The following is an 18,134-nucleotide window of genomic DNA, read 5'->3' as shown; positions in this document are numbered from 1 at the left end:
TGTGAGGCTTCGGAAATGTCAACATTATTAAACCAGTTAAAGCACTTAAAGGTGCAGTTAAGTCATTTCTCCTGCATTTTTTTGACTTCGGCACAAAAGCTAAATATGTATAAGTTTATTATACTGTATGTAAATTCTAAACTTTATTAATAACATAAGCTCCCAAAATGGAGTAAGACATTTAATGCTGACGCCAAATTTTATTTTGTTGCAAATTATTATTATGGAACATGGTCATTAGGCTAAAGTAGTCACCCTTTTAAAAAATAAAATAAAATATGAAGACCTATAACTGGAAATGATTTATAGACTTATAGACATATTTCCTGTAGGTGATCACAGAGGCTCCTGATTCATTGTACTATTTATTTGAACCTTTCACTCACAATCAAAGTCTTATCCCGCAGTGGCCTATCACAGCTGCTTTAATAAAAAGCTAATATCTCGGGGGCTCTTGCTATACTTATACTGTGGATCAGGGGCAGAGGGGGTAAGTGGTGTGTGAAATAGACTCCAGTTAGCTGATGGACATAAGAAAGGGCTCGGATGGTTGGTTGTCACTCACACAGCCAGAACCGCTTTTGCTCCATCTGAAGTTTAAAAAAAAATATGAATCTAAATTGGCTGGAAAATGCATTTTTCTACCAATAGATCCCAGAAGTGGCACGGGGCATCATCACACAGAGTCATTCGGAGCAAAGACGGTGCACACCGCCTTGCCTGCTCCGCCGTGCGGTAGGAGGGGTTGTAGTGACGCTGTTATCCAATGGGCACCGGCTTCCTCCGGACGGAGCGCAGCGTCTCTGTCTCAGCGGCACTTTTGCGCCAGACAAGTACGGTCGGCGTCTCACTCAGCAGTGGAGAAGCGGAAGACAGCGCTCCGGGAATTACCGAGGTGTATTTGGCGAAGAAGACTAATCTTTTCCTCTTTTTACCCCCCACCAACACGCGGGTTTTGCAAAGATGAACGCTGGCTGCGTCATCTTGGCGTGCACCTTACTTGTGGGCGCATCCTCGGTAAGATGAGTTAATTTCTACACGTATAGTCGCCCTAACAGTACGGTGGAAGTGCTGCACTGCTGTAGTGCTTACTTCGGTTTTTGCAGCGCGCTGCAGGGGCGCTCGAAAGTGGCCGTTAACGGATCAGCTTTTGCGCTATGATGGCAACACGATTTGTGTAACAGAATCCCGTGTGGCCCATTTGAAGTTGGTAATTATGTCGGCTCTCACTGCAGTGGAAAAGTCACTGATAACTCTTCGCTTGCCTCCACATCCTGTCGTCCACATAAACTGCAGTGCATTATTGCAGAGGACAGTGGTTTCCAGAGGGGCTTCTCGTGCTGCTTGCTGCGATCAACTTCGTTTACGCGCTCTAATGTCTTCTTTTGTTTTGAGTTAAGGGTTTAGCGCCTAATTACGGACTTCGATTCAAGAGGCAAATGAGCAACAGTATAAATAGCTTATATATATATTTTTAAATATCCAAACTCAGTCAAATGATGTACTTATTATTATGGGGTTTTGTTGAGGTGTGCTGATAGCAAAGCCGAGTTAGGGGTGGGGGGAGCGCAGTATAATTTCTTTAGAGTAGCATTGATGGTGCGATGAATAAGGTGCATCCCTGGGAGTGCATTCTTCCTCCCCACTGGATAACGTGAGCCTACGGCTATGTCTGTATGTCAGCTATATATTTAAATGCACTTGGCTTTCACACATGCGCACAGACTTCAATCAGCGTGCAATGTATATATTTCATGTTTGAACATTTCCAGCTGGTCATTCTCACCATCTTTCTAATGCTCATTAGTCCTGCCACTTATATTACTTTTCTTTGAGTTTCATTATATTCAGAATGTGTGGATCACATTATTGCCTTAATCATGATGATTATGGTCCTTGAAATAGTGTGTCACGCATTCAGGGTGTAGTCCACCTCTTATACTCCTGCTTCTCGAAATCCTATGTAGACAATAGAGTAGGTAAAGATGGATTAAAGTAATTTATTTCCCTTTAATTCCTAATCTAAGTATCTCCCGTGAAGCTTGATGTATCTTTACAGTGAATCTAAGCAGGTGCCTGCAGCTCCAGAGTTAGATTTCCACACTGTGACGGTCTGAATTTCAACGTGCTGTAGTCTGAAACAAATCATTCACTGTGGCAAGAGAGACTGTGAGATTCAATATCAACTCAAAGAGGCCGTGAGATCAGCTTGTGACCCTGGTGGCTGCAAGTCAATTTGCCAATCTTAACAGGCTGCCTTGTTTTATTCCTCAGGGGAGTAAGGCAGGCCAGCCCCTCAAACCCCCGTGCAGACCAGGCTTCTCCCAGAACTTCTACACGGTGATTGTCTCAAGAGACTTACTGCACGGCCAGAGCATTCTCAAAGGTAAGCCTGCCGCTGCTGGATCTCATTTACCGTCTGATGATAGTTTCTCTTCTTGGCCCAGATGTGTTCCTGACTAGTGTGATCGAATGAGTAGGTTTGCGTATACTTTTGCGAGTGGTAGAAGGAATATATTATGGTGCGCGAATGACTTCCGACAACGCAAACTTGCCTGGGCAACCTAAGAAACCCATCTCGAGCACAGGGATATCATTTTATAATTAAGCAGAAGGCTTGGGAAAAAAAAACTCGCCATGCCATTAAAAATGATGACTGTGTGTGTAACGCATTCTGTTCAAGAGTTTCCATGTGGTGTGACGGCGTATTGATAAATGAACAATTGCTTTACACTGCTGTAGTAAAAACAACACATTTGTTCTTTGTTTGATTGACTGAGCAGCGAGATCACAGAGCAAAATAATCTTAATAGCTTCTTCCCCTTTCTGCACGTTGCAGCTGGAATGCTCCAAACCTTCTTCTTTTCTTTCCACTTTTCATTGTAATATGTTTTCCGTCCTTTTTCTTTTCTTTCTGTTTTTTAGAGGAATTCAATTCTGTTGTTGTTCGCTCCATTTCTTTTCAGTGGAGGCAGTGTACTGAATCTACAGAAGTTCATCTCCTGCCATTTAAAGGATGCTCTTTTTTTCTTCAGTGTGTCTCTTCTGTTTGCTGGTGCATCCTAACCATATTGGAAATGAATCCCCCACAGCCATATTCCTGTGTCCCAATTTGCATAACTGACAGATAAACAGCACCTTTGACATTTGCTGGATGTGCTTCTATAAAACAGAACTTCAAAAATTCTAGATGATGAAATTACCCCCAAGACGAGAAGAGAGGAGGCCGTGAAGTTATATTACTTTGGTATTTTGAGCATTGCGAAGCTGCACCAAGTTCCTGCTATGAGAGTTCAGGGACTTGGTTTTTAAATTGGGCCCAATATTTAGGTTGTTTCACATTTTCTTCTCTTTTTTTTCTCATCCGTTGCAACTTACATCACTGTTATTCATACTTGTGGGTAACAGCTCAACAGCAGTGTACAATAAGCTTACCTCTCCCCTGACACTTTGCCTTTATAGCCGAATATTTGTCTATTGTTATGTGAAATGCTATTTGCCAGGAGGAAATGACATTCTCATTGTAACAGCTGTTCGAGCATTTTCTGACTGCAAGGAAAACAACTGAATTATTCTGGAGGTTATTTTGTTATTTAGGTAGCTGACAAGGACAGTGCAGCTGGTCAGTGGGGAGCCAGTTTGCCTGAAGGGGCTCAGGGCTCAAGGTTTCAGCCTGTTTAGAAATGGGCTCAGGCATCCTCACTGACCCAAGCAGTATTAACGGAGAGTGATATGTATCCAGACTAGAGCAGGGCGATATGGCCAAAAATATTTATCACGATATATATTTGAAAATTTGCGATAACGATATAACTGACGATATAATTGATGCGAGACAAAATACAACTCCACAACATTACTAGCGCAAAAAGACAACCTTCCATTTATTTTCACGTAAACAAGAAGCTGGTTTTTATGTACATTAAAGCTTTATAAAAATGTAACAGTGCAAATGCAAATTCCTTGCTGAAAGTTTAACCCAAAGGCATTTCCAGTAGAAATGGGCTGACATATCCTGAGCATAACCATGTATAATATCCACTGAAGTTAAAAAGAGGTGCTTTGCAACATTAAACTGCAGTGTGCAGTACGCATTTTTCGGACCATAAGGTACACGGGATTATAAGGCACATTAAGCGAAACAAAGCAGTCAGATAAATCAAACTTTATTAAACTCATTCTTCTTGCTTCCTCCACTTCTGTACCATTGATTCATTAATGTTGAATTCTCTGGCAGCTGCTCTATTCCCATGTTGTTGCAGTATATTAATGACTAACCTTGTATTGTGGATGGATTATCTCAGTTGTTCTCCTGACTGAAGTTTGGTCCGTTTACAGCATCCTGCCATGCGATTGCATTTGTCTCTAACCATGAGGAACCTTCACGTTAACTTTTATAAGTGGAAAAGTGTTAGTGTTCGTCCTCCAGCTTCACTGTTTATGTTATGCTAACATCGCTGTGTCGCTAGCGATCACGTAGCACATCATTATATACCAGCTAGCCCAACTTCAGTAACCCTACAAACGTCACTGCTGTTTAGTTTCCTGTCTTCATTTATGTTGGAAGTGATAGCAGAGCTGTACGTTTGATTTTTTTCAGAAATCTCTCAGTCAGAACATGCTATATCATGCTTAGGTAACTAGCGAGCTAACTTCCGCTAGCTTCCTGCTAACTTCTAACTCCGTTAAATGTAATAACTTTTGTTTTCATGGATGCCTGGAAGTTAAACTTTATAGTTACACCTGGTAAAGCAGCAATGCTGATCGTTTTATTAAAGATCAAAGAATTTAGACAGTTTTCAACTCTCAGTGATGCTGCAGTGTTGTTTGACCTGAAGTCAAATATACGGAGTTTGGGACCCAGATTACTCCCAGATTTAAGAGCATCTTAGTCCGACAAATACGACAATAACAACGGCCGCTTGCATGTTCTGCAAAAAAATGTGCTTTGTTGTGTATCTGACGGACAAACACCAAACCAGTTCCACATCACGGAAGTTGCACCATTTTTACAAACCAACAATCGGCCATGTGCGTATGAAAACAAAGGCACTGCGCATGCGCGTTTTACTCCCATTCTATCGCGATATTTCATTTTCCTATTGTTGCCTAACATTATACCGGTATTACCGTGAACGGTATAATATGGCCCAGCCCTAATCCAGACAGATATTGTATGTCGATTCCTCCTTTATGCTTGTGGGTGTCTCGGGGTGTGGGGGTGTTACATGCATGCGATTCAGCCTGGTGTACATATTAGCTGTACGCTTGAATTCGAGAAAATGTCACAGCAACGCTCAGCTGCATTAGTTTGATGTATCTTACGTGGTGCGTCAGCTCCGGCTTTGATCCATATCGCCTTTGCTTCAAGTCTCCGTCTCTCACTGTCTGTCTGCGTTTGTTCTTGGTAAAAATCAATCTGAGAACCATATTGTCTTCCTCAAAACTGCCATTCAAAAGGATATAGCTGCAGCTGCTTAAGTTCTCATGCACCGCCTAATGTGAATTGGCTAGCGTTACTTAAGGTTTGCATTCTATACAGTGGGACACAATGTGGGAGGAAGTCTTTAATAATAATGCCACAATATGTATAACCTGAATCTGTCACTTAACAATAAAAAAAAAAAAAATGAATGGATGTAGAATGAAATTAAAGGAGGGGGTGGGATGCTCAAGAGCTGGCTATGGGGGTTGCTGGACTACTGAGGTCTGTGTGGCTGCTGTCTCCCTGGAGAGATGGACAGTGAGCAGTTGAGGGAAGGACCAAAAAGCTTTGGCCCAGCAGGTGCAGTGTGAACCAGGCTTCTGTTTCCAGTCACTGAACAATATGTGTGCCTCTCCTCCTTTCATGCTGAGGTTGCAGGGGGAGTTGTCTTTCTTGTAGTTTATTGTTTTGATGCTGTGTGGGTAGTTTGGCAGGGCTACACAGTATTTTCCTGTCAAATTCATTAACAACAAACTGCATTTATTTAAGACTTTTGAAATGTTTTTCTCTATATTGTAGATGCATGCATGTGGCCATTTATGACCAAGACCCGCAGCGTTTGCTTAAATGTCCAAACTGGTGTCCTGTTACACTTTCTGTTACTGTTGACAGTTTTGAATTGCACACGTGCAGTAATTAAAATGAATGGGCTACCTCCAAGGGACCCACTGATTTTTAAAAATCTATTTCAGTATAGACCAACAAAAATATAAATTGTAGCGTTTTTAATTTTTTTTTAAATTTTTAAAATTTTTTTTTTTTTAAGATTTGGATCCGCTTGTCCCCTTGCAGGGCCAATGCTAATCAATACAAAGATATTCAGGGTGATAACATTTATCCTGTGAAGAAACAGTGTGGTCTCTTCCAGAATGAAAATGACACCATACATAGGATGTGAGGGATATATCATATTCTGCGGGATTGGCAAAAACAGATCGCAACCTAAGTGATCACCAGATATCGGACCAACATGTTAGACAGCGCTCTCTCCCACCTTTGTCAAAACAAACACACACACATTGGAGTTTAGGGTCTGGTGGGGGTTCCACCTTTCCAAGAGAGGGCAGCATCTCATGACCCAACACTGTCCTAGAACATCTTACGCTCTGTTAATGTTTCACTCATCTGTATGCACATGTAGTCTGTTTTATTTGTGAGGATTAAAGAAATAACACAGAGTAAAGGTTGAGTAAGGTAGCCACACTTGAACTGGCAGTTCAGCAGAGTTCACATTTAATGCCTTTAAGCCATAGCCTATCAGGGGACTCCGAGCTGCAATTCTATCTGCATTGGATGCTTTAAGAGTCCATGAGGGAGGGGAGTTTTCTCAAGCCACAAAGGATTGTGTAACCCTTTCTTTATAGGAATCTATTTGGCATCACCCTATATCTCACAGAGAGTCTTCAGGAGTGTCATGTTTCCTCCTCACTCTTTTTCATTTGTGGAGTCCTGCACAGGTAAAACTGGAATATTCACTAATAAAGCAGGTATAATAATATTTTGTATTGCAGCAATACCTTCTTTTCTTAATGCTATGATATCTCAGATTTATCTTTATTGGTCATGATTATTATATTGGGAATGAGAATGAATCAGTAGAGTGCATGTTTTTTTTCTGGATTTGACAAAATAGAAACCAATAGACACTCTCTAAACACATTCTGCCATTAAAACTTGTCAGCAGTTATTATTGGTATGGTTTAATATCCTTGCAGCTTTTCTGTACTTCCTCCTGTACAGTACAATGCAAAAGTCCCAAGCCTTTGATGTAGTCTTCAGGAGTAGGTCTCCAGGCTTCTTGATGAACACTCAAACCTCTTCTTTGGATGTTGGCGGCTGTTTGTTCTGTTCTCTGTTGAGATGATCCCACACTGCTTCAATAATGTTGAGATCTGGACTCTGGGGAAGCTGATTCATGACTGTTTGCTTGGGATCATTATCTTGTTGAAATCCTATTGAGTCCATTGCCTGTCAGATGTTTTCTAGATGGTATTGCATGGTGGATCAAAACCTGACCTTACTTTTATGTGTTCTGAACTCCTTTAATTTTGAAAAGATCCACATAACCACTGGCTGAAATGTAACCCCAAAACATAAGAGAGCCTCCACAGTTTTTTACAGATGGCTGTAGATCCTCACTGTTTACGTCTGTCCTGACCTCCTCCATGCACAATGACAAAAATTCAGAAATTCCAAATTTGAATTCATCACTCCATAAGACCTGTGGCAACTGATTTTCAGTTTTGCAAAGTGCCTGATGACGCAATTTAAAACTGGTTCTTTGCTAACTTGTTTGCCATGTGTGCACAAATCCCGTGAGTTTAGGTTTTTTTTTTTAAAATTAATTCATAAAGGATTCATATTTCAGCCTTAAGTGGCTTTAAAATAACAAACAAACAAAATCCTCTGAAAATGGTCAGGTACAAGGACTGGACTGAGAATGAGCAAAAAAGCAGCCAATGCCCAAAGGAAAAATTTGAAAGACCTTCAGAAAGCCTGGAGAGCTATTACTCAAGACCACTTTAAAATATGACAAGAAAGTCTGGCTCCTCGGAAGCAAAGTATGAAGAAATGACGGGTGCCTCCAGACTTTTGCACAGTACTATAGGTAAAGTGAAATGTCTGCTCAAGTACTGAAAGGTCATTGTAGAAGTGCAATGCATCATTCAGTGTCCTCTTAAAACATTTTTCACTGGCTGAATAGGTTAAAAAGGCTGTTATTGCTTTGAGGTTGACCACAGAAGACCTTTGTTTAACTAAATCACAAATCTCTGCGCTGCCGCAAAGTTGTGCTGAATAAATCATCCCATGCTCCCGTGGATAGGTTTATCTGAGGCAGGGTCAGGATTGGAGGGGAAGGCAGTGGCACACAGGCGAGCAGACAGGCAGGCCCTGAGTCGTGGTCCGTGCAAATTCCCACTGTGGGCAGATAAGCCGTGAAAAGAAATATTCCAGTGATTGCACATCACTGTGTAAACCATCACCACGCTCCAAGAGCCGGACCAGTCACCTAGGAACACGCACAAAGGGGATGTGGTCTCAGCACAAAAGAAATTGATTCGAAATACGGTTTGGTCAGGACGCTGTCTCTTTAAGTCACTGTGAGAGCATACTTGAAAAGACAATAGTGATGACTTTTGCCATTCCAGCAGCACAGTGAACACCACATATTTCTCCCTGTGTTAGCAAGATATGATTGATTCAGTAGATTCCAAAATATCATATTTTTAAGCCTCACACTGAGGAAGACCACTTTATTGTGGGCAAAGGAAAAATAAAAGCACAGTGATGAAAACTCACTGTTTGTGGCATAAAAACATCAGGATAGACGTGCGCTTTATAATGTCATTGCCATGTTTTCACTTCCCCTAGACGATGAACTCGGAGATGAACTCGGTTATGAAAAAATATAATCCACAATAAGATGTCTTTCCTTGGTTCCTTCATCCTTGGGTTTTTAATTTAAATTTGGGTCTTGCGGTGCGTACAGGAGAAAAATTAAACACACCGTCCTTTAATCTAAAAGATTAATTTAAGGAGGATTCTGCCTTCATCAGCTGTACGCTTTCAGCATGGATTTCCTGTTGTTTAATTCCATCTCTAAAAGTTACACATACAGAATGGCTTGTAACATGACCCCAATTAGACTACAGCAGGAAAATCTGGCAAGGAGCCATATCTGCTTTGAAACAGCCAGCTCAGCGTTTACTCTAGCGTGGAGAACTTCTGACTCCTAACCCACTATCCAAAGTGACAGGGCTTTCATAAGTACGTCCAGACCCAAGAACTGGGGGTGAGTCGGGAGAGGGGGGGGGATTATGTTTCCAGGCATTTGATAAGCGGAATGCCATTTTCCTTCTGACTCACGAACGTCTCTCTTGTCCTCCGGAGAGTCTTTCATCTCTGCAGCCAGGACCTGCAGTCTGTGGCGAGCTGATAGAATACAGGTACAGAAGATGAGCCACATCATTTCTCTTTATCTTGCCTGCCTTCTTACCAAACCAAGCTACGCTCCTATATCCCTCAAACTTCTTACATACATGCTGAGCCAATTCCATCAAGCAAACCACCCAAGATAAAGGACAAGCCACAGCACAATGCTTTTTATCCTGTTTTGTAGTCATTTTCTCTTCGGAGGTAGTAAGTAAAAAAGGGGCTTTTGATAGATAGGAAACTGGCTGTCGGCAGAAATATCACCGCTAGGGCCTATTTGTGAATTTTAATAGCGCTAGTGGACTGATCTTGACTGTGCCCCTCTTAACTGTATACTACTATTTGTTTAGTCTCGTGGTTAGTCACTGGGTCATGGCCTCTACTCTCATGGAGTTTCATTACAACACAGATAGCTTCATTGCGGTCCCGTATGATGCCCTCTGAGAGACGGCCGCGATTCATCTCGAGCTCCTTGTGTTTAGATGGCGATAAGCTGTCAGAGACAAACCCAACCCCTTAGACTCCTGCTGCATTTTAAGAGCACCGTGCAGTCTGTTTGGTACGGTTATGCAGTAGATCTACATTTCCTGACAAAATAGCTAATTGTGCCCTGAATACCGACCTTCAAATGGAGCTAACCACGATATTATCAGACCTGTGATTGCATCTGAAAGAGCTGGCGGCCGTGGGTTAAATCATAGAGTGATTATAAAGAAAAAAGGAAGAACTGGGCACTTCTGATGGTGTTAGCCAAAAAGAAGTCCTTGGCAAGGGATTAACGGATAAGAAATGAGGCTGCGTTGAATGGAGAACTGGAGACTTTACTACTGTATTTCAGGAGTTGAGACAAGGGCAGATTTACACAAAAATATTCATGGGAAGTTTTAAGTATTTCTCAGAAACTATTTCCAGATTACACTTTGACCCTCCTCAATAGGTTTTTCGCACGTTATCAAAGTAGTTTTCTGAAGACGTGAACATTACCTCCATTGCTCATCTCCTTGTCTTCTGGGAATCCTATTTGCATTTGTTCTTGAAAACCTTTTTAATTGACCACCCTCGCTCACAATCAATGTGTATTAGCCCTTTGCATCTCAGTGCACTTTAACGATCTGTGGCCTTGATTAAGACTCCTTTTTGTTGCAGGGCAGAAATGAACTATTATCCCACTAGGAGACCTCTGTTTCACCTTTTAGCTGCAAGTGTAACCCAGAATGTAGCAGTTCATTACTGAGGTTTTTTCCCCCTCCTGCCCTCTGGGCTTGCTGGATTTACATTCATCTAAATACAAATCAGGTGTTCAGTATTGAAGCGGTGAATCTTTAGCTGAAATTATTTACTTGCATATTATTATGCTTGTTTGTATTATCATGACAAAGAACACTTGAGTGTTATTTCAATGGATTATTGGATAGATAATAGTGATTACAATTAATACTACACTAACCCAGCCAATGAGTTGGAAAAGAAGGGAGTGAGAGCTCAGTGCAAGCCTTGTCTGCTTGAAAATAATGTGGAAAAGCTCAGTTTGAACCGATTTTCTGTTTTTGCTACCCGTCGGAAATTGTGCCTTTTCAAAGTCGTGATTGGCTTTGAGTCATGACAAACTTTCTTTTCTTTTCCTCCTTAGAAATGAAATCCGCTTGGCAATAAAAAAGCTGAAATTCACGTACTGTAGACTACATATATTCTCTAGCTGACCCCTGTGAAGTCGTGCTTGAATGTTTAGTGTCGTCTGTGCCACCTTTGAGATTGTGTATGTCTATAATTACTCTGGAGTGGATCTCGTTCAGAGGAGATGATTCGCCAGTCTTCGCACTCATTCAGCGCCTCTCCCGGACACCAAGAAATCAAGTGGAGGATGAGAGTTTGAAAGAGAGAAGAAGGAGAAGGAGGTTGAAAAACAGCATTCTTAAGCACCATCTTTCAAACGAGCTTTTTGTGCACTTTTGAAGGACACCATAACATTTCCATCACCTCATCAAGTTGCTGAAGCGCAGCACGGTGGCACGGTGGTTAGCACTGTTGCCTCACAGCAAGAAGGTCCTGAGTTCAATTCTACCATCAGCCCGGGGTCTTTCTGTGTGGAGTTTGCATGTTCTCCCCGTGTTTGCGTGGGTTCTCCCCAGGTACTCCGGCTTCCTCCCACAGTCCAAAGACATGCACATTATTCAATTAACCTATCCCCACAATCTAAATTGCCCATAGGCGCAAATGGTTGTCTGTCCCTGTGTGTTAGCCCTGCGACAGACTGGCGACCTGTCCAGGGTGTACCCTGCCTCTCGCCCTATGACAGCTGGGATAGGCTCCAGCACCCCCCGCGACTCTGAAAAGGATAAGCGAATAGATGGATCAAGTTGCTGTTTTAGAATATGTGTTTACTGATGTCTACCAACCAGAACTCTCTGGTAGGCAGACAACCATGCCTCCCTGTTTTCTTGCCCCTCCTCCACTCTCATGCCTACGTCAGGGGCTCAAAGTGACTTATGGCTTCTCAGTTTCTTGATGAATTATGGCCAAGAAGTTTGACCTTGTGCCGCCACTTGACCTCACATGTCCCCCAACAGTCATATCCCCAGTCCAAAGCACTGGAAGAGATGAAGAACATGGCCCAATCAAAGTGATTTACGTCAGGCTAGACTAAAAGCATAGATCCTTCTAAGCTGCTAGTCTGTATTGCTCTGTACAGCCATTTCAGAAGCTATGGGGTTTTTGCTTAATTAAAAGACTACACTGTCAAGATGCCTTTGTTCTACAAACTCTAATATCAAAAAGGTCCTCGCCCGAGAGAGGCTTGCACTCTACTTTGTCCTTTGGATTAATTCAGCTTGGAATCTATATTTGATCAGGGCACTCGCATGGTCTTGTTTTTGCTATATTCTCTGGTTCATTTTTTGTTTAATGGGTAAACACACAGTATATTTTGTGTACTGGCCGTGTCTGTGTGTTTGTAGGCAGTGCTCCATCCAGAGGGTGATTATTTTAAATGGAGAAATTAAAGGATTACAAATCAGCCCTGTAATCCAGCTGTCAATCTCATGGCTCATTAGTAAGCAAAGGAGAGGGATGAGGGAAAGACAGAGATATGCAGCACACTGTGAGAGAGGCATACCTGTTTTATAGCGCTACATCTGACAGTCACCCAGAAAGGAATGTTGTCTGCGTTTTTCTGTTAATTAACAACTTTCGTTGCTTTTCATTACTTTTAAAAAGAAGGATTGTTTTCACTGTGATTTCGACTTCAAAATTCAATTTGTCACCTGCTGTGCAAATGTGAAAACATTTTTTTTCGCATATTTGGTAAAATATACTAAATTAAAATAACACAGGCTGTGACATTTCGAATAGAAAGTGTTCGATTTTTACGACCGATACTGATAAACAGGTTTCAGCGATAAACAATATTTCCTGACATTTGCTATGTGTACTTATTTATTGATTCGTTTATGTTCCGCCCTACTCTGCTCGGGTCAGCTGCTCCAAAGACATGTTGCAAAAAAAGGAGGTTGCAGAGTGCCCTCTAGTGGACAAACTATGCATTATCTACACTCATAACATGGTTGAAGGGTGTTTCTACAATCTTTACTTTTTACATTTTTTTTATTAGTTGTCAGAAATGCAATCCAGATCTTCAAATAGCAAATATTAGTTGATAATATTCGGATAAATTAGCTGGGCTCTAATTTTTAATCATGTTAAACTGTCTAATATAGTTTGCCGGTGTCGTGTGTCGTCTGGCACTGGAACTTTGGCAGCGGGTTGTGTGGGTTTTCGGGGTGGGGTGTCTGATTCTGGTGTATCTCACTCTTAATCACTTTGGTGTTTTGTTACATTTGAAGATTAGGTTGACGACTTGGGTTATTTGTGGTTTTCCTCAGCAGCTTTTGCACTGTGGTGTGGTGCATTGTCCTGCTGAGAGGAGGTGGCTGATCTGCATATGGTGGTGGTGGTGTGGGGGAACTTGGTCTGCAACAACATGTAGGTTTGGCAGTAACATTCACATAAATGCCAATGGCCCTCCAGATTTCCTAGCAGAACGCTTTATAACAAGATGTTCAGTGTTACGCACCTCACTGTCAGTGGTTTTAATGTCGCTAATGTTGAGTGCTGCTTCACCGTAGCTGCTACTCACAGTTGATGTACATACCGCGTATGTGTGTGTGCGTGCTGTAGATTAGCCTCAGAGTTAAAAGATATACAGCATCCAAACCATTTTTCACCAGGCTCTGAGGCACATAAAAGAAACGGTTTGGGAAACGATGGCACCGTAAAAGAAAATAGAAACACAAATCTTGACTCCATCATGGAAGGAAGGGGGGAAATTACATTTCCTATGGCGGTGACGCGTTTTGGATTTGATTGTATCAATTTGCTGTCTATTTTGATCTAAAAAGAGGGCTCTGTGAAGGCTTATTTGCTCCTGCACAGTTACTGTGAATACCCACTGCTGGGAACTATTCCTCACATAGTTCTTCTCATTTAATTTAACATTCCCTGTCATCTGTCTTTTATTCTAACATTTTTCATGGGTTGTACTTCAGCTATGTATTTGTCTCAGGTTAAGTTTATTTAAACTTTACACCTTCCTACTTGCACTTGCATATAATCTTGTAGTCACGATACAGACAAAGTGTCAAGGTGTGTTTCTGCTAAATTTGTGGCATCTTCTACTTCTATAGCTGTGACTGGCTTGATTTGCTGAAAAGATAATGTTGTTGCCACAGCATAGAGAATTTATTTGAACTTTCTGCAGGCAGAATGTTTCAAAGAGTTTATTCTGTCCTTGATTCAAGTGGCTGATTTGGAAATCCCAGTATGAAGAAATGCTCCTTCCTGTTGTGATGCAGATTTGATTGTGGGAGGCTGATGAATCTGCAAATATGGTTTGCTGACCAGAACAAACAAAAGAACTGAATCGATTCTGTATCCTGTATGCCCTCATTGCCAGTGTTAATGTCAGTGATGAATTATATTTTCCTTTGTTTTTATTACTGACTTTGTTTTCCTTCCGTGAACACATTATCTCTGCTGTCTATCTGTCTGATTTCCTCTTTCTCAGAATCTGAGGGAGCTAATCTTGCTATTACTGCTTCCTTTGTGAATCCAATTTCTCAAAACTTACGTGCCTGATTTATATTTAGAGCCGGCGTCAAGCAAAAGGATCAGGTCACATATACAAACGAACGCGCTCCCGTACAGTACTGCAGAGGTCCCTGTAGATGTTTGCAGAAATGTTAAATGTGCTTTGACCTCCCGATGGTTTATTTTATACACAGCAATAATGCAGGTGGATTTGTTATTCTTCTGTGGAGAACAATTCATTACTGTTTTATATAAACCTTTTTGCACATTTTTTATGTATGTTTGTGGGCTATGTGGACAGGCACACACAATTGGTGGCTTAAAGCTGTGAGCAGTTTAAAGCCACCAGCATTCAACAGTCAGAAATCCACATGGAAAATCATTGTCATGCTAAAAATGTCCCAGGCTCGCACATAAACATGTTTTTAGTTGTCTCTGCATAACAAAATGTAGTGTTTCAATATGTTTAAGTTTGACTTTAGGCAATTTATGCTTTATTTTTAGAGAGGCTGGTAATTTGCGGCGCAACGAGGGAAAATCTGGGGTTGAGAACCCACTTTTTTTGATTGAAATGCGGGAGCAAATCAATATAGCCCTCCTTTTTCTGGCAGCGTGCACTGCAGACACACGCTGGTAGCATCGATCACCGCTTCAGAAGAATCACAGTTTTCCTCTCTCGCTTTGCTCAGTCTCTCCGTGCGCCTCTCTTCCTCGCTCGTTCTCGTTCTCTTGTATCTTTTCTCTCTGAAGCCTCGTTTAGGTTTTCAGATAAAAATAATAGCTCTGAGAACCAACAGAGAAGAGAGGGATGGAGGAGGAGGAGGGGCCGGTGGTGTTGGTGACAGTGTTTGTGCTCTGCGCCACAACCCAGCAGTAAGACAATAAGAGGCACTCTGACTAACTGTGGCCTCTGGGAATAGAAGCCTTCTTATTGCCACAAACAGCAATTTAGCCTGGGTAAAAGAAAAACGGATATTACTGTGTCATCCTGATTACAGCCACCACAGGGCTGTGGTGAAGTGAATGATGGCTGTTTCATCCAGGCAGCTATTTAAATCCAGTGTCAAGTTTATAGCTGTGCAAACCAGTCTTAACATCAAGGCTAATCCGAATGATGACACGTCAGAGCTGCCACAGATAAGGAAATATGGTCTTGCACTGGAGTTTGTTCATATTCCTGTTTGTTCAAAGCACAGTATTTATTACACTCTTGTAGTTTGCATACAACAGTTTATGTCTCTGCTTAAGCATGTTGCCTTGTGATTTGTAGCCTACAGGTTACCGTTGTCCTTTCTAATCTGGCTGTCTGAATTCTAGACCAGAGGACAGGGAAGGCTTTGAACGGTTCCCTCAAAGTATCATTATGAAGCGGAGAGTTAAACGTCCTGCTTGAGTAAGCTCTCCTGCCCTGCAGGGCTGTAGACCTACTGCGCATAACTCACCTGTCATGAATAAACATGCGCCATCCATGGCTTTCTGCTGGGTCTCCTGATTTCGCGTTATGATTCACCGCTCGATTTGCATCGCTGTTATGCTTTTCCAAGTTTATATTAAACTACAGAAGTACCATGTGATGCTCTGACCGCAGCGATGGTCACGGCTGTTATTTTTAACTGATGGCGTTACATGCTCGGGTCAGGTTCGGGGTCCCGTAGAGCTCATTATTGTAGAGCTAGGGTGGATGTTGGCAACAAATCAAGACCCTCTTCCACTTCAGCCCTGCAGCGTGTCAGATGAAGTACGAGGAGGATGTCGGAGGAAGGCCTGAACATCACTGCAGTCGTATGTGATCCACATAGCAAGCCGCACAACTGTTTACTCTGACAGTGAGTAAACGACTGGCTTGTTCTCATTCTCCAGTTTTCAGTGTGACAGCTGTATAAAGAAGATCATTGAAAAAATAAGACAAAAATTGTTGACGCCACATGGCTTTCCTTTTTAGTGCTAATTCGAGTCGCGTGCATGTAGAGACGTGGTTGCACTGCGGTTTATGAGAGTGAGATTTGCATGTCTGATAAAGCCGCTTGTGAATCACCGCTATCTATATATATATATATATATATATATATATATATATATATATATATATATATATATATATATATATATATATATATATATATATATATTTTTTTTTTTTTTTTGTGCTGTTAATAGATTTTGAACTTTGCCCCATTCACATTTATCCTCCCAGCTTTTTTTTTCTTCACACAGGTCGGGTGGGTTAGGTGTCATTTTAACACACACACACACACACACACACACACACACCCGCGCGTGCGCACAAAGCCATTAAAGGAAACAGCTGCAGGTGGAAAAGTTAAGCAGTTTTTACTCATATTAGAATTTCAACTTAAAGCCCTACTTTGGGTTTTTACACATCGTCTTTGAATGTTATCATCTCATTAAATGGCTGTTACGAGTGGTTATCACTCCCATCTCTTATGATCATGTGATTGAGTGCGTGTTAAATCTCCACGGGGCATTTTGCACTGGCAACCTAGAAAATGGAGCTTTCTAAGCATAAGGTGAAACTATATATTTTAGCCCCTCCAAAACTGCCGCTCCACCCGATCCTACCCCAACTTAATGTTTACAAATTCGGTTTGTGAGGGGCAGCCAATGAAATGAAAGACAGCTTAAAGCCAGTGTTAAGGGAAGAAATGGTGAAACTGCACTGCATGGTAATGAGGACTAAAATAATAAGGATTCTTTTGAGCTGTGAATCATTCAAAGCTTCTCTACTAGATTATTTATAAGAATAACAGTATAACAATAAAATCTACTTTAACTTAAAAACTTAAAAACACAAGGAAGCAACATTAGTTGCTCTTTCAGAGTAAACACCCTTTCTCGCGTACGTTTCCAGCAACATGCAAAACCCCAACAAAGTGAGACAAGCTTCTGAGTCTGTAAGTAATAGCTGATAAGATCGATTGGTGGAATTTTAATTAGCTGATAGCATCTCATCCACACCTGATGGCTTTACATCAGTAGCGTCATTGATAAGGCAGGTTGGCTGATGGCTTAGCATGCGTGGTTTTCTGTTACAGCTACACAGGCTGACAAATTCCAAAATGCAAATATAATCCTTATTCATGGTGCATATTAGCAAAATCTTAGCATTTAATTATCATCTGCCATTAAATGGGTAGATGTAAAACACTAACTTTGTCTTGTTAATAGGCGCTAACGGTGACAAAACGTGAGCTGCACCCTTCCAGTACTTGTCGATGCACTTTTCACAATATTCTCTTAATCACGAATCACCTCCAGTCATTTTCATGCTTTAATATGCAAAAGCCTAAACCACTTGTCACCATATTTTAAAAGCATCCAAGAGAAATCAGGGACATCTCAGACATGCAGACAGATTCTTATGTTAATGAATTAAGGCAATTAATGAAGTGTGAAGATGCTACTAAATTGGAGACACTCCCACGCTGAATAGACACACACACACACACTCAGACAAAGAGACAGAGAGACAGGAAGACAGGATGATTTTATTTACTGGTGTAATTCTATCAAGCATCATCAGAAACGGGTCACACATGGGTCATGCACTCTCCTCTCCTCTCTTTCCCCACGGAAACCTTTTAGATCCAATTTGCAGTCGTCTTGTGCCCTTGTT

The 18,134-nt window shown here is 41.5% G+C and overlaps 1 protein-coding gene across 5 annotated transcripts in view; it reads left to right on the top strand.

Annotated features, from left to right (window-relative positions):
• The window catches only part of cdh4 (cadherin 4, type 1, R-cadherin (retinal)), a 231,785-nt gene that overhangs the window by 12,798 nt on the left and 200,853 nt on the right, over positions 1-18,134 (top strand). For 4 of the 5 annotated variants that reach the window (XM_082533939.1, XM_082533938.1, XM_082533937.1 and 1 more), the window contains exons 1-2: positions 550-1,017; positions 2,275-2,386. In XM_082533939.1, coding sequence (XP_082390065.1) covers positions 964-1,017; positions 2,275-2,386 — 166 coding nt within the window. In that variant the 5' untranslated portion in view covers positions 550-963. Of the gene's footprint in view, positions 1-549; positions 1,018-2,274; positions 2,387-18,134 lie in introns of those variants that run through there. The other variant, XM_082533940.1, reaches the window with a different exon arrangement.

This window comes from Aulonocara stuartgranti, assembly GCF_965226115.1.
Source record: "Aulonocara stuartgranti genome assembly, chromosome: 5".
Taxonomy (NCBI): Eukaryota; Metazoa; Chordata; class Actinopteri; order Cichliformes; family Cichlidae; genus Aulonocara; species Aulonocara stuartgranti.
Note: the sequence above shows the minus strand (reverse complement) of the source record. Positions and strands in the feature narration are given on the sequence as shown.